At 42.0% G+C, this 15529-nt stretch overlaps 1 protein-coding gene across 1 annotated transcript in view; it reads left to right on the top strand.

Moving 5' to 3' along the window:
• The first annotated feature begins 237 nt into the window (after positions 1–237).
• LOC118561537 (neuron navigator 3-like) overlaps positions 238–15529 on the top strand; it is a 145352-nt gene continuing 130060 nt past the window's right edge. The window contains exon 1 of the mRNA XM_036133681.1: positions 238–1304. Within this exon, the coding sequence (XP_035989574.1) occupies positions 1047–1304 (258 nt within the window). The 5' untranslated portion in view covers positions 238–1046. The remainder of the gene's footprint in view (positions 1305–15529) is intronic.

Raw genomic sequence — 15529 nt, 5'->3', positions numbered from 1 at the left:
AATGTTTTGGAATGACTGACCTTGATTTCTTAAAATAATGATGGCCACTTGTTTTTCTTTGCTTAGCTGTTTTTTCCTTGCCATGATAAAAATTCTAACGGTGAAGTGTGTGTGTGTGTGTGTGTGTGTGTGTGTGTGTGTGTGTGTGTGTGTGTGTGTGTGTGTGTGTGTATAATTTCTAACTATATAACTTAACACCAGCGAGAAATTTGTTCATAAGTTCTATTGTTTTCATGCCTCACATCAATGTGCTTTCCATTGTTTGCACCCCGTTTGACAGGATCCTGTTTTTAACTAAGCACAGCTTTAATTAGGTAACCTCTGAAGGCAGGCTGGTGTGCATGATTTAGTTTAGAGGGACCAGACACACATGCTTTGAGTTCTTTGTGTGAAAAAAATGTCAAACTTTGACTGCTTTTCCCTCCACTGACACATTTATCCTGTACCTTGTGTTGGTCTACAACATAAATTACCATCAAAAGTCATTGAAGTTGGGAAAAGTTCAGCAGGCATAGACATTTTTACAAGGCACTCTTAAATCTAACAAGAAAACCTGACACATTCTTGTGATTCCAATCTTGTCACTTAGCCTATTACTCCACGTTGTTAGAATGAAGTTCCTCCGAATGCACACAGCCCGGTATCTGTCATCAGTTTCTCCAAATGGTGGCCATTGTACCTTCCAGAGTTCACGCCCTCTCGCTCTGCGCTCTCAGGCTCGGCTGTGCTCTTCTGACAGCGAAAGGCAGGGGAAGGATTGAAGGGGAGGGAGCTGTGCTGCATGTGGGAGGAGAAGGAGGAGGGAGTGAGCCGGAGGAAGGAGAAGCACTCTCAGTTTCTGGGAGCTCGGCTCGCTGAAGGCCACAGAATGAGCTCAGTTGCTTTCCTCCCAGCCTGAGAGGCAACTGCAGGATTTCTACTCTTTGGCTTCCCTTTTTGTGCCAAGCCTTAGAGGAAGACCATGCAAATTTGCTCTTTTTTTTTTAGTTAGATCTCTTTTAACCTTTCTCCCACCACCGTGCCTTTATTGTTGCCTAAGAAGTGCAATGCCTGTAGTTGGTGTGGCTTCCAAGCTAAGGCAACCCTCTGTGGTGGGCACCAAGCCGGTGCACACTGCCCTCCCCATCCCCAGTGTTGTCAGAGCAGCTGCATCTCAGGGCTGCATGGCCCGGCAGCAGGAACTCAGAGCAAGAGACGGGGCCCCGACACTCAGCTGCCAGCTGTCAGTCATGTCCGAGTACCAGCAGGAGAGGATGCCAGGAGGAAAGTCCAGAGCCGAGCCTGAGGAGAGCAAGATCTGCAAGGTTAGTGAAGATGAACACTTGTTGCGCCTCGGTTTGCAGCAGAGGTGTCAGGCGTGTAAGAGCCGCTCTCTCAGGCTCTGGGCACCCTCTGGGTTGGCTGAAGCGTGTGTCCTTCTCTGAAGCAAACTTTTATGCAGTGATGAGTCATTCGTGCTGCGCGGGTCCCATCATCAACTAAGAGGGGAAAGTGGATGAGTAATGAACCACTGACCGTATCCTGACTCATCTTTTTGCCCAATCTGCTTTGTTTTACTGGTAGAATGGAAACCAAGCCTGTTAATATTCGGAAACCTTATAAACTATAAAGAACAACTTACCTTTCCCTTCCTTCTACCATGCTGGCATAGACATCACAGAGATGTTTGCTGCTTATTTTCTTATTTTCCAAGCATGTTTTTACTACATGATGTCGTTTGTGGTGTGGATAAACAGAAGTTATTCTGTGCTGCCTAAGCCGAGTTTCTTACCATGTCTAAAATGCTTGGTTCATTTCTAATGCTGCAGAGGAGTTAATGGTCCACAGAGTGAAGGGAGGAGATTTCAAACCTCCCCGCCAAATGCTTTCAGCAACGCAGCGATCCGCCCCACTTACTGAGCTGTCACAGGGCAAACCGATCATTTCCTGTTTGTCAGTTGCTCTTTCCTCCTCCCTTCACCTGCCCACAGCCGTTGCTTCTTTCTGTTCATATAAAAGAATGTTTAACTTTTCAAATCTGAATCTTCTTTTTGCTGTGGAACAAAGCTGGTGATTTTTCTCCTTGCTCGGAGGAAACCCAAATACGAGCCCATGCCTCGCTGCTGTTAAATCCTCCCGGCTGCTGTTAAATCTGACCGGGCCCACCTCGCCTGCAGGGCGTCTACAGTCATGGCCAAAATTATTGAGAATGATTCAAATGTTAATATTTACAAAGTCTACTGCTTCAGTTTTTATAACGTCAATTTGCATATACTCCAGAATGTTATAAAGAGTGATCAGCGTAACAGCAATTAATGGCAAAGTCAATATTTGCCCAGAAAATGAACTTTATCCCCCAAAACACATCTCAACGTCATTGCAGCCCTGCCTTAAAAGGACCAGCTATCATTGTTTCAGTGATTGCTCCATTAACACAGGTGTGGGAGGTGATGAGGACAGGGCTGTCATGATTAAGTAAGAATGACACCACTGGACACTTTAAAAAGAGGCTGGTGCTTGGCATCATTGTTTCTCGTCTGTGAACCATGGTTATCTCTAAAGAAACACGTGCAGTCATCATTGCACTGCACAAAAATGGCCTGACAGGAAAGAGAATCACAGCTAGAAAGATTGCACCTCAGTCAATGATCTATCGCATCATCAAGAACTTCAAGGAGAGAGATTTTATCCATTGTTGCCAAAAAGGCTCCAGGGCGCCCAAGAAAGATCAGCAAGCGCCAGGACCATCTCTTAAAAGTGTTTCAGCTGCGGGATCGGGCTACCAGCAGTGCAGAGCTTGCTCAGGAATGGCAGCAGGCAGGTGTGAGTGCATCTGCACGCACTGTGACGCAGAGACTCTTGGAGCAAGGCCTGGTCTCAAGGAGGGCAGCAAAGAAGCCACTTCTCTCCAGGAAAAACCTCAGGGACAGACTGATATTCTACAAAAGGTACAGGGAGTGGACTGCTGAGGACTGGGGTAAAGTCATTTTTTCTGATGAATCCCCTTTCCGATTGTTTGGGACATCTGGAAAACAGCTTGTTCGGAGAAGACGAGGTGAGCGCTACCACCAGTCTTGTCTCATGCCAACTGTAAAGCATCCTGTAACCATTCATATGTGGGGTTGCTTCTCAGCCAAGGGAGTCGGCTCTCTCACAGTCTTTCCTAAAAACACAGCCATGCATAAAGAATGGTACCAGAATGTCCTCCGAGAGCAACTTCTCCCAACCGTCCAAGAGCAGTTTGGTGATGAACAATGCCTTTTCCAGCATGATGGAGCACCTAGCCATAAAGCAAAGGTGATATCTAACTGGCTCAGGGAACAAAACATATTGGGCCATGGATTTTGGGTCCATGGCCTGGAAACTCCCCTAATCTTAATCCCATTGAAAACTTGTGGTCAATCATCAACAGACAGGTGGAAAAACGAAAACCTAGGAATTCTGACAAAATGCAAGCATTGATTGTGCACGAATGGACTGCTATCAGTCAGGATTTGGTCCAGAAGTTGATTGAGAGTGTGCCAGGGAGAATTGCAGAGGTCCTGAAGAAGAGGGCTCAACACTGCAAATATTGACTTGCTGCATTAACTCATTCTGTCATTAAAAGCTTTTGATACTGTGAAAATATAATATTAGTGTCCTTCTCAATACTTTTGGCCATGACTGTACAGACTGAGCGTGGAGGTGGGGGGAAGGTGGGAGTCCATCATTGACCTGTTGCTAAACTGACAGCATTAGCATGACTTTTCTTCTTAAGTTGACATTTTTCTTAACTGCAGCTTGGTAAAATTAAAGGGAGGATCTGTGTAGTTATTCTCAGTAATATATACACAGATCCAAAGCAATTCCTCAAATGATATGAATGATTCAAATATAAAAAAAAATCCTTTATTTAGGCGAAAATCACTTTTAAGTGATCAGTCATCACTTTGTTTTTTTTTTCACATGGTCATGTGTTTAACAAGGGACAGTAATTGTGGTCGCACATGATCCTCCTCATGACTTTAAGGAAGATGGTGATTGATCAGAGTTGCTGGAAATCCTCAAAGTGATGACAGACCATTACCTAGCCAGATGAAGGGGAACCATTTGAACAAATTATAAAACATTGAACATATTTAACTGAAAAGATTTAGATCCATGGGATCTGTTGCTGCGTTTGCAGGTATTAAAGAGCTGGAGTTTTCAAGAGACTCAAGCATGAAGTTGTTCTCCGAGTTCATTGGCTGGCAGGCTGGGAGCGTTGTTGGTCGCTTCATCAGTTGAGGCTAATTCGTAGGTTCCAAGTCCTACAGGGGTAAAGCAAGGGTTTTAGTTTATCCTACAAACTGTCATCTTCACAGGTACATTAAAAATGGTAAAAGCTTTGGGAAGGATGGCAGGAAGCTGATGATCACCTGCTTGGGTGAACCAATATAGTTGGCTGTCTCAGACACATAGATATTGTTCATCCACGAAAATGGCATCAGAATTTGCACCGTTGTTGCACTATGTATCCATTTTTTAGTGTTTAGAAGTTTTGCAAATTTTCTGTTTTGTGATTGTTTATATCTTTTTCCCTATTTTTCTTTAAAACTACAGTTGTGTTTCTTTAGTTTGCCATTTTGTTCTAGTTGTCAAGCAATTGTTTCATTTATTTAGTTTAGGATTTTCTGGCAATGATTGATGATTGTGTACTTTTTTCCTGTTTTTAGCTTTTTGTTACATTCATGGTACATTCCACTGTATGGAATGACGTTATAAACAAAATCTGACTGAGGTGAGAACTGGGGCGTTATCTGATTGATTGATTGATTGATTGATTGATTGATTGATTGATTGATTGATTGTCCTGATGCAGCTCAATAATCCAGGTAGTAAAATACAAAAAAAAGAAAGAAATGTTTTTTTTTTATTGATTGCAATAAGTATATAGTAGTTATTAGTATGTAGGTATTTAATGTAGTATTTTATTTCACATGTAGGACCAGTTAGGGTTGCTTTAAATTACTAAAATCAGCTGAAACAAGGAGTCTGACTCGCTGGTATCTTTTCACTGATCTTAGGATTCCTTTACTTTTTTATATGACATCTTTCTACAACATATACTGAAACTACACAATTACTGATAAATACAGAACCTTGTTTTAAAATATCCAAACTATTCCTTTATAGTGTTGTTTCGGGATTAGGAAGCTGAATGTGACTCATTTTCTTTCTTTTTTTATTGTGGAAGTCCCTTAGGGATTCTCACCATCCCCATTAACACAGTTTGACAGTTTGACACATTGTGAAAGCATGTCATGTTCTCTTCCTTTCTGATGCCTTCACTTAATATTCCTGGTGGCTTACAGATCTTCAACTTTTCATTGACCCAGCATCAGCTAAATTTCCTCGGAAATTAGATCAGTGTACCGTAGGCAAGAGGAAATCTCCAACTTGCCCCTGCCTGTCGGTGTGGTTAAGGAATGGGTGGTATGGAGGAGTAATTAGTCTGTCTAATTGTGTTGTGTAGTCCTTTAAGAACCAGAGAACTCCCCTGTTTTTCAGAGGAAAAAAAGGGACTGAAATGCACTTCATCGCTCCTTCACGTTCAGCAACAGCCCTTGTTTAGTTTGTTCACTTTTATCACTGAGGACCAAGTGTAGGACTGTGTGTGTGTGTGTGTGTGTGTGTGTGTGTGTGTGTGTGTGTGTGTGTGTGTGTGTGTGTGTGTGTGTGTGTGTGTAGGGGTGCAGACTGTGAGTCCCTGCTTGTTTGTGCACATGCAACCCCCACCCCTGCGTATACAACAGTGCCAGCAAGTGTTGGCTTGTTTGCCAGAGCTTCAGTGCGTCCTCACTTTAGTCGTATTTTCCAGGGTTGTGACTGCCCCCAAACATCTCTGTAGGCTGTTGAAAATTTCCACCTTTTCTGCTTAGTGACAATCAGGTTTGACCCACAACACCTGACATGCATTAGACCAACTCAAAACAAAAGCTTCTCGATCTTTTTTATTTCTGAACAGAAGCAAACGGTTCATCGGCACAGTGACATGGCAACAGATGCAGCTCAGCAGCAGCATGACTAAATTCAAGTGTTAAACTTTAAAATCAGAATTGTCATTCAGACGGTGAGGTGTCCATAGTGTTCATCGGCAGGTCTTAGCAACTAGTGCTCTGTAGCACCGACCTGAAGGTAAAAGTCTAAACAGTTTTTGTCCAGGATGCGTGGGGTCTGCAGAGATGTCGGCAGTCTCTTTCCTGACCTATACCTCTACAAAACTTGGACAGGAGGAAGGTCAACCCTGCTGATCGTCTTTGCAGACTTTCAAGTTTGGACCTGTTTTGTGGCTGAGCCAAATCACACAGTGATGGATGACCACAGGATAGACTGAATGATGGCAGTGAAGAAGATGACCAACAGCTTCTGGGGAAAGTTGGACTTCTTGAGTTGCTGCAGGAAGCTTTCTTCTGTTAAGTGTATGTGTAAGGAACATCTCAGGTCCCAGGAAATGGTGGTTCTTAATTGGAAATGAGCCAAAACAGCCACAGTGCTGTTGAGGATGGAGAGAGGAGGCAGTGTGAGGGAAGTTCTCAGGAAAGTCCACCATCACCTCCAAGGTCCTGAGCAGGTTAAGCTCCAGGTGGTTCTGACCCCAACAGTGGGCCAGCCAATCCACTTCCAGTCTATATACTCCTCACCGTCCTGCATCCAATGACAGTGGTGTCATTTTCTTTCCTTTACTCTTGATTTCTGTTTTAGCTGTAGTGTCAGAAAGGTTATTATAGAGACATTAAGTTGTAGCTTTAAGTATTTACTTAGTTTATTTTTATTACAGTCAAACAAAATAAGTTATTCTAATTGTAGCTCTTAGAAAAGTTGTACAAAACCCCTTTGGATCAGAAACCCCTAAGAATTTACCTACCGGTAGTTTATTTCTTATTATGAATAGAAACAATTAAGTATGAGATAAAATGTATGAATGTGAGAGATAAAATATATGTATTTGTCAGAAGAATAAATGTATATGAGAGATGTATATATGTAGGTGAGGGTGGGAGAATACATTATGGCTTGTACGGCTGCCGCCCCTCATACTTCACTGTTTCTATTCATGCATTAACAAACAGAAAGCGTAAAATCACAGCTTTGAATGTTAGTGATTAAGTTTATTCTAGTGAAACTAACGAAGTCTAGTCAAATTGTCTTGCTACTGAAAAGTGCTATATAAATAAATGTGCCTTGCCTTGTCATCTGCCAACTTTAGGAGTTTCACAGACTGGTCCGCTCAGGTGCGGTAATTTGTGTACAGAGAGAGGAGTGGGAAGATGATGTATGCGTGGAGGGTGCTGGTGTTGATGTTTCTCGAACAGAAGATCTGCCCCAACCATACCTGCTGCTGCTGGTCAGTCAGGAAGCTGGTGATCCACTGACAGATGGAGGCCGATACCGTGAGCTCCTAGTGGACGATGTCTGGTGTGATGGTGTTGAAGGAAGAGCTGAAGTCCACAGACAGGATCCAGGTGTACATCCCCTGGCCCTGGGTGGTCCAAGATGAAGTGTAGTTTTAAGTTGACTGCATCATCTGCCGAGCTGTAAACATGCAACCAGCAGGAGGTCCAGCAGAGGTGTCAGGATTTCACAATGACAGGCATCCGGGCGACATTATATCTTCTATTGTTGTTTTTTCCGCCTCAATTTTATGTGATGGTAAAAAGGCTCATATGTAGAGACTTTTCCTCAAAAAGCAGGGTTTGGCACACCCGGTTTATTAAAACTGGTTAAATACAGCAAGACATTAAGAAAGAGGGACTTCTGTCTCGTTATTGCTGAGCAGAGATTAAAAAACAATCGACCTGAGCAAATTCAGAAATTGTATGCCTTTTTCTAATCAGGCATATGGGAACCTTTTTATACTTTTGTCCTACAAATCCCATTTTCTACAAAAGATGTGTGGAAAGATCTTTGTTGGATTCCTTAAAATATTGCATGTTTTGTTTATTATTCATGAAATAAAAATAAAACGTAATTTTTGCATTTTTAATAAAATAAATAAAAAAGGAATTATTTTTTGCCCAGCAAGTGTTTTCAGCTTGATAGTAGTGTAACCATGAGCCACTAACTGTACTAAGAGTAGCATCTGCTAGTTGGGTCTAAAATACAACATTTCTGAAACCTTTACAGCATTTATAAAATTAATAAATGTGTTTTCCGGTTTTCTTGAAATACTGTTAAAACAAACTCTTTATTGGTTGTTTCCAGCCTTACTTTCTGACAATGAACAAGGCTGCAAAACATCATCTTGCTTTCCATAGTATTTTGTGCTCCTGTATTATATTTGTGATTCCAGAATGAAGAGCCGAGGTAAATAAGACTAGCTCCTGTGAATCATTATTAGGCCACTGCACAAGCCCTGGCTGTCTTTGGTAGTACCGTGCAGCACCTAACCTCATCAAAGGCTTTATCTTAATCTTTCCATGATTTGGAGCTGTCAGAGATTCATATTTACTATCCGTGATGGAGATGAGAACAGGGCAGGACATTTGCTCTCCTTGTTGTTTTTAATGCTGACAGTTCACATCAGTCACTGCCAGTGGCGCAGCAGGATGACAGGCCGTGAAGAAGCATCTATGGGAGTAGAGCGGGCTTAAGTGAAGTGCTGCTCCCTCCGGTTTGGAATTAGCTTGTCCATCATGCCTTTTGGCTTCTGTCCAAATCGCACTGCCTGGGGTCAATTATTGTGTTTAAAGAAGTGAACTCTGCATGAAGGTCTTTTTTTAAATATTTGACATGTAAATGAAGAAAAAAAAGTGATTTCTTTTGGATTTAAACTTTTCTCATTTACTGTCCATATTTGTGTACCTCTACCTCAAATAGTCCCCGTCCTGCTGATCTGCTGTCCACGAGCGAAGAAAATTGTGCTCCACAGGAATAGACATGGCCATTATTTAAAATAATTTATGCAAAAGCCATTCGACTGTTACATGCTGCTATTTTTGCGGCACTTTGATGTCTGCGAGCAGTTATCCTGCAAAGTATGCGAGTATTTACCGGAAGTGCGGACGGGTGCCAGACACGCTCGCCCACTTAAAGACAAAAAAAAACAAAACGCAAAAAATAACAAAACACATCCTGTTGATCCTGCGTGTGTTTGTGTGGCGGATGTTCTCATGACTGCGGAAAACAATCCGGATCTCTTGTTGTGTTTTTTCTTATTTGTTACATCCCCTGCTCTGTCCAGATAGACCTCTAGGCAACAACATAAACATGTTCAAAGTCAGTGTAGTCGGGTGAAGTGTCAGTGGTCTAGCGACTTCAGTGAGCAGAATGTAAGCTATAGTCATTCCTTCTCTGGGTGGCCCTTACTGTGTGTTCCTGCTCTCCTCAGCGTCGCGTCTCTTTGTTTGCATAGGTTTCACCTTATGTCAACTGTTTTATGCCTTTCAACATTGTTTTGATATCTTTGAATGCAAACCAGGTTCGGACTTTGCGACTCACACGAGCCATTCGCACAGTTTGTCTCAGAGCAACATTCAGAGGCCTGCAATTTTCACGACAGCTTAATAGTACCCAAAAGAGAAGAATAAGATATTGTTGAAGTGATTTCTTAGCAAAGATTGGATGCAACTTGTTTGTTTCTGAGCAAGAATTTGCCCCGTTTAAGAACATTAGGTAGATGCGGAACTCCATTGAGGTGTACGCCAGTACGTGATTACTGCAGAAATGATTTTCACAAAAATGATGGCAAAACATGGGGGTGGCAGCATGACGTTGAGGAGATGTTTTGATTACTTTTTTTTTTTTAAATAAGGTTAGGGTTCCTGTAACATGCCATCTCACAGGATTCATTCAGAATGTCATGTTTACAACCGACAACAAACATGATCCTGATTTTTAAAGTTGTAATGCTGTCCAAAACATTTACCTGCCCATGTTTTATGCAATCTAAAATATTTCCTTACATCTGAATTAGTCTTTGCTGTACGTGTGTGGAAAGACCTTGAAGTCTTTTTTTTTCCAATCAGCTGAAAGAAAATGCAGAGCAACAGCTTGGGGATGGGCAGCGCTGCATAGCATAACATTAAGCAGGAGGGACATAATGATGAGAAAGTAGGACACTGCTGAACCAACAGAGAGGTCAGAGGGAGCCAGAGGTGGCCTGCTTGTTCTAGCAGGAGGCAGAATATTAGCTCAGATTGGTTTGAGAGGGTGTCTACACAGGTTCAGGTCATGGGTGGTCTCACTCACTGAGTGCTTACTTCCATATCTGGAGAAGTTGTCACTGCAGGAAAGTGTGAACTCTAATGATCCATTGGATCTATTTAAAGCTGCATGATCCAAGACGGACAGAGTTGTAGGGTTTTAGGCCATTCTTGACTCAATTAAAACTTTTAAGAAACATAGACTACAGCAAGACTTTCTCTTGTTTTTAAGGGTAAATAGACTGCTATGAAACACACTTTTAAGATACAAAATAAATAAATAAAATCTTTAGGACCAAACCCTCAGAAAGGAAGACTTCTTCTCCAAACACCACACGTACAGCATTAGCATGAGGTGTTCATTTAGGGCCAAACAGCATGTTGTGGGAAAACAAAGTTTAGACAAACAAATAGCGTTTGAGTGCTACATTGATGTAGTTCAGTAAAGAAGCGTGCCATAAGTTGCAGGACAAGTTGAAATGACACCAGTGATGCGCACATGCATGGGAGAAGAGGAAAAGCATTTGCCGCTGCGACTGTGCAGGTCTTTTGTTTAGAGGTGTAAAGTCTTTGGTTAGCCCGTGTTCTCTCGCTAATGCATCGATTACAGCGGAAACTCAGCAAAGTAGCTAGGTGAACGAGAGCGAGCAGCGCATCACACCCGCGTGCATACCCAGAGGATTCAGCCTGAATCACTCTCTCATAAACTCACTAATCCAGCCTATAGAAGCAACTACATTAAATAAAGGAAAACTCATTTTACACGTCGAGCAATTGTAAGGGCATATATGGGTAAAAAAAATTACTTCAAAACTGCACTGTGCACCTTTACGCCCTGAGGAGTAAAATGCTGAGTAATTAGACATTGAGAGTGAAACTTTAAGCTGTTTCCCTTCACTGCTGTCATGTTAGACTGAGCCACTGCAGGACTTGTATATGTGAGCAACAACACAATTCAGAAACAATACGTTAACTACCTCTACCTCATTGCTGTCAGAATTCAAAAACATTACAAATACTGTCAAAAGCAATTACTTACCAAATTGGCAAATTACACTCACACTTACAACAGAGTGTTTTCCAAGTCCCTGTATTAGGTGCTAGTTTGCTAGGTCTCAAAGTTACTGTCTGTCAGACATTTGTCCTGAGCCTCCAGATCATCCATGGACAAATTGTTGAAATCTTAACTTTATTTTCCCCATCCATTCAATGAATGAATGGGTGGATGGAGATTTCTTTTTTTGGTGATTGATTTGATTTTCTAAAAAAATTGGCAAGGGCAAGATAACTGCCTTGTCCTTCATCACACTTTTTTACATATTTCTCAACAATGGACAAATGCGTGTATATAACTCTGAACCATAATACAAAAAGATGCTGGCTGATTTTGCCTTGTCTCTGCACCTTTGTGTTCTGATTTTGATGATCTTGATGCTGCGCTGCAACAGTTTGCTCCTGCAGCCATTGCATTATTGCAGTTGAAGGTCAACAAGTCTGTGGTCTGTTTAACCAATCAGAAGTAATTTGTTAACAGAGGAGTCAACCCATGCATGATCCAAGCTGTGCATGATCCAAGCTGGAAACATGGCAGTGATATTTGTTCTAACACATCATTCTGAACCATGAGATTATCAAATTAAACCAAGACCCACAAAAAAGAAAAGCAAAAAAAAAAATAAAAAATCAGATTACCTTAGCATATGCCATAGCCACCACAGATTTGATTTATTCATGTTTTTTTGCATGAGTTCATTTCTGCTGAGATTTCTAAATGACCACTGGGTAAAATTTGGGAAATTATTTCAGATATTAGCAATTTCATTGCCCTCTTTCCCTACATCTGTCGTGCTTCTTGTCTGACACACACTATATCATTGCCTTCCATCCCACAGGGAGCCTGCAGTTGGCCGCAGTGTTTAAATCTTGTAGTGAGAACACACAGAGCGACTGGTGTTTACAGTACAGCCACACGGGTTAAAAATACTCCCCTCTGGTAGTACAGGCACAGTGTTCGCTCAAAAACATCAAGAATATTTAAACTCATCGTAAAACATGTTCTAATACAGCAGCAATTAGATTCTTCAGTTTTGCTCAAGAGCTCAGCAACGTACAACAGAAAAAAAAAGGTATTTCAATGGGAATTAATTGCGACCTCACATCTTTATGGTTACAGATGGTGTTGGAATTATCCTCTAAACCAAAAAAGTCTTTCAAATATTAAAACTAGTAAGGTTCTTTAGGGTTAGCGACCTGATTAGACACAGGTTAAAATTTTATTATGGAGTCTAAATAAAACAGAAATGAAACTTGTGATTTCTTGCCAAATTTGGCAATTCAGCTTTTCCTCCTCCGTTGTGAGGAAGCCCAGGGGAAGACCCAGGACACACTGGAGGGACTATGTCTCCCGGCTGGCCTGGGAGCGCCTTGGGATTCCGCCGGAGGAGCTGGCCCAAGTGGCTGGGGAGAGGGACGTCTGGGCCTCCCTACTGAAGCTGCTACCCCCACGACCCGACCCCGGATAAGCGGAAGACGACGGATAGACGGACTGACTTTTCTTATAAAGGTAGTTTCCTTTATAATGCCCTCAGACTATTGGGAGCTAGCAGTAGGAATAAAGCGTTTATCCATCAGGTAGGGAGAACTAGACATCTCTCCTCTAGCAACAGTCTCCAGTTAATTTTCCACTATCCTAAGTCATTCCCAGGGCAGTAGAGTATATGCCCCTCCAATAGGTTCTGCCTTTCCCCTGGAGACTCCTGACAGTGAGGCATGCCTGGAAACCCTCCTAAGTGAGACCTAACTGGGCTCCTTTCCATGCAGAACAGCCACTTTTCTCCAAAGTCCACTCTTATTTACTCACCTCTTTAGCTGATCTCCAACACTTGTTCTAGAGCCCCCAAATCTTGTTGTTCCAGGCATGATCTTTTGGTCATGGGGTATAAATGTGGGTTAGAACATAAAGTTTCCTGTACGTAGACTTTCTACATTTCAGCCCTGATCCTTCATCACCAGGACAAATTGGGGAGTTATTTAACTTTTTGCCGAAAATATCTGACGCATCCATTCATTCATCTCCTCCCCTAATGTCCTATCACTCTTGAATAAACAAGCTACAAGATACTCTCCTGTCTTATTAAGTTTCCTGAGCTTTTCAGCAAGGTATTGCTCCAATCTAATGAAACACGTGCCTCCTCTTTGTTTCAAGTGTTTGATGCAGTAGATTTCAGCCCTGCAGTAAGGACTACCACTCTTTAGACTTGACCCAAAAGAACCTGAAGCACTCTGCAGGAGTGGGCTAAAGTTATTGCAATGGGTTTTCAAGTTCATAAGAGAGTTGTGCCTGGTCCTTCCCAGTCTGAGGCTACCAGATGCTTAATCTACTTTGAACATTTTATTTTTTTATGGTGTTGATTTTTTTTTGTCCCACTTTTTACAGACCCAAAACCTAATCTCAACCACTCTGCCTCAACAAACTTGATGCTTACAGTGAGCTAGCTTGTAGTGAGTCAGTAAAGACATGCACACACACCAAGGCTGTTTTATGTGTGTGATGATTGTGATCCATCTTTCCCTCCACCTCAGGGTTTTCCCGTTTGTCTCTCTTCAGGTGTCGGTTTCTCAGTGAGCTCTGTTTTCTTTTTATCCTCTTTGAGTGACTTCTTTTCCAGCAGTTTTGTTTTCCACTCAGTTTTCTGTCACCGTCTCTGTGCTCTTTCCCATTCCCCGCATTCCTCTGGTAGTTCTTTTTCCCCATTTGACTGGAACTTTTCTTTTATTCCTTACTGGTATTTTCCTTTGACCTTTATACTATTCTCCTCCCCACACTTCCCCCTCTCTTTTTTCCGCACTCACCTTTTTTTTCCCGTTCATCTTTTTATTTCTGTAAAATATTCAAAGACAAAGGCTGAAGGGGAGATTAAACACACATCTGGTCCAGTTCTGTTTCTCCAGATGTCACAGATAACCTTTCCTTTAAAGAATTGATCACTTTCCCTTCTTTTCTATTTATCAGTAGCTCTCTTTTGTCAAACCGCACCATGTCTGCAGCACATCAAACAAGAAGTAAAGTAGCTGGAGGGAAAAGTCTGGGTAAGCTGGTCTCAAAAACATCCAGCCACATATGGACTGAGAGCAAACATGTTAACATATCCCGTAATACATGCTGATAATAGCCAAGTCTTTCTGGAATCCTTGTAAACAAATTTACAAGGATTCTGGGCTCTTCTGAGCCCCAGTGGAAGGTAAAGGTAACCTGTGGGTCAACAATGCCAGTGTACTTATAATATAACCTAATATTGTGTCCCCTATTCCCTCGAAGCTGTGTACATGCACAATTTGCGCACTGCATCTGGATTCAGCACGCACAGCAAATCTATGCAGCACAGAAAATAAAATCCAAGCTGAAATGTAAACAAAATAATAATCCATCCATCCATCCATTTTCTAACCCGTTTAGCTCATGGGGTCGCGGGGGTTGCTGTTGCCTATCTCCAGCGTTCACTGGGCGAGAGGCAGGGTACACCCTGGACAGGTCGCCAGTCTGTCGCAGCAAAATAATAATAATAAACCAATTTATTTTGTACCATTTTCCAATTCTGGTGAAATGGTGTTCCACGGTCCCACTCTGCGTGTGCCAGGTGCTGATCGGATTTGTGTGGCTGTGTTTTTGGGATCTGCTTATCTGAGATCCTAGGTGCTGTTTTTCAACCAAATTGGTTGGATTTTGAGTGCTACACCTGCTGCTTGTTTCTGGAGCTCTGTTTTTCTGCTGGTATTATCAGCAGCTGTTGGAGTCCTTTGCAGTGCACGGCTTCTGCTGGTTTCTGACCAGCCTTCTTGTTCTACCTCTGTTTTTGAAAAGCAGCTCTATTTATACTTTTCTTATTTTATGAGCGCATGCCTGTAGCCACAGCTGCCCTGGAGCAGACTGACAGAAGCGAGGCTGCACAGTACCACGTTTGTGTTAAATCTCATTGCACAAAATGTAAATAATTTAATTGTGCTAAAATTTGATCTCTGGACATGTCTCTCAGTTCTTCCTTAGCTAGACCCCTACTCTAGCATAAAACATACTAAACAGCTCATAAAAAAGAATTCATGATTTTTCGTGTAATCGGGTTAAATCAGTTCTATCTAAACTAAGTAATCTAAAAGAAATTATTGCTGTAATTTAATTATTTTAGTATGCCATGGAACTTGTTATAATCTCAGGTTTTGGACAGGTGAGTAGCCTCAGTGTGCACATATTGCTCACAGAGGTCCAGAGAATGCTCAGACACATGGAAAATTTGGGGGGAGCATTGATTGTGTCTCCTATTGTAGCATAACAATTTGGATTGTAAATAAAAATTGTTGCGAACCTGATGGTATCCCAAACAGATTAAATT

The sequence above is a fragment of the Fundulus heteroclitus genome, unplaced genomic scaffold, assembly GCF_011125445.2.
Source record: "Fundulus heteroclitus isolate FHET01 unplaced genomic scaffold, MU-UCD_Fhet_4.1 scaffold_66, whole genome shotgun sequence".
Lineage (NCBI taxonomy): Eukaryota > Metazoa > Chordata > Actinopteri > Cyprinodontiformes > Fundulidae > Fundulus > Fundulus heteroclitus.
The sequence above is the reverse complement of the archived record's forward strand: the minus strand, read 5'-3'. Positions and strand labels throughout refer to the sequence as shown.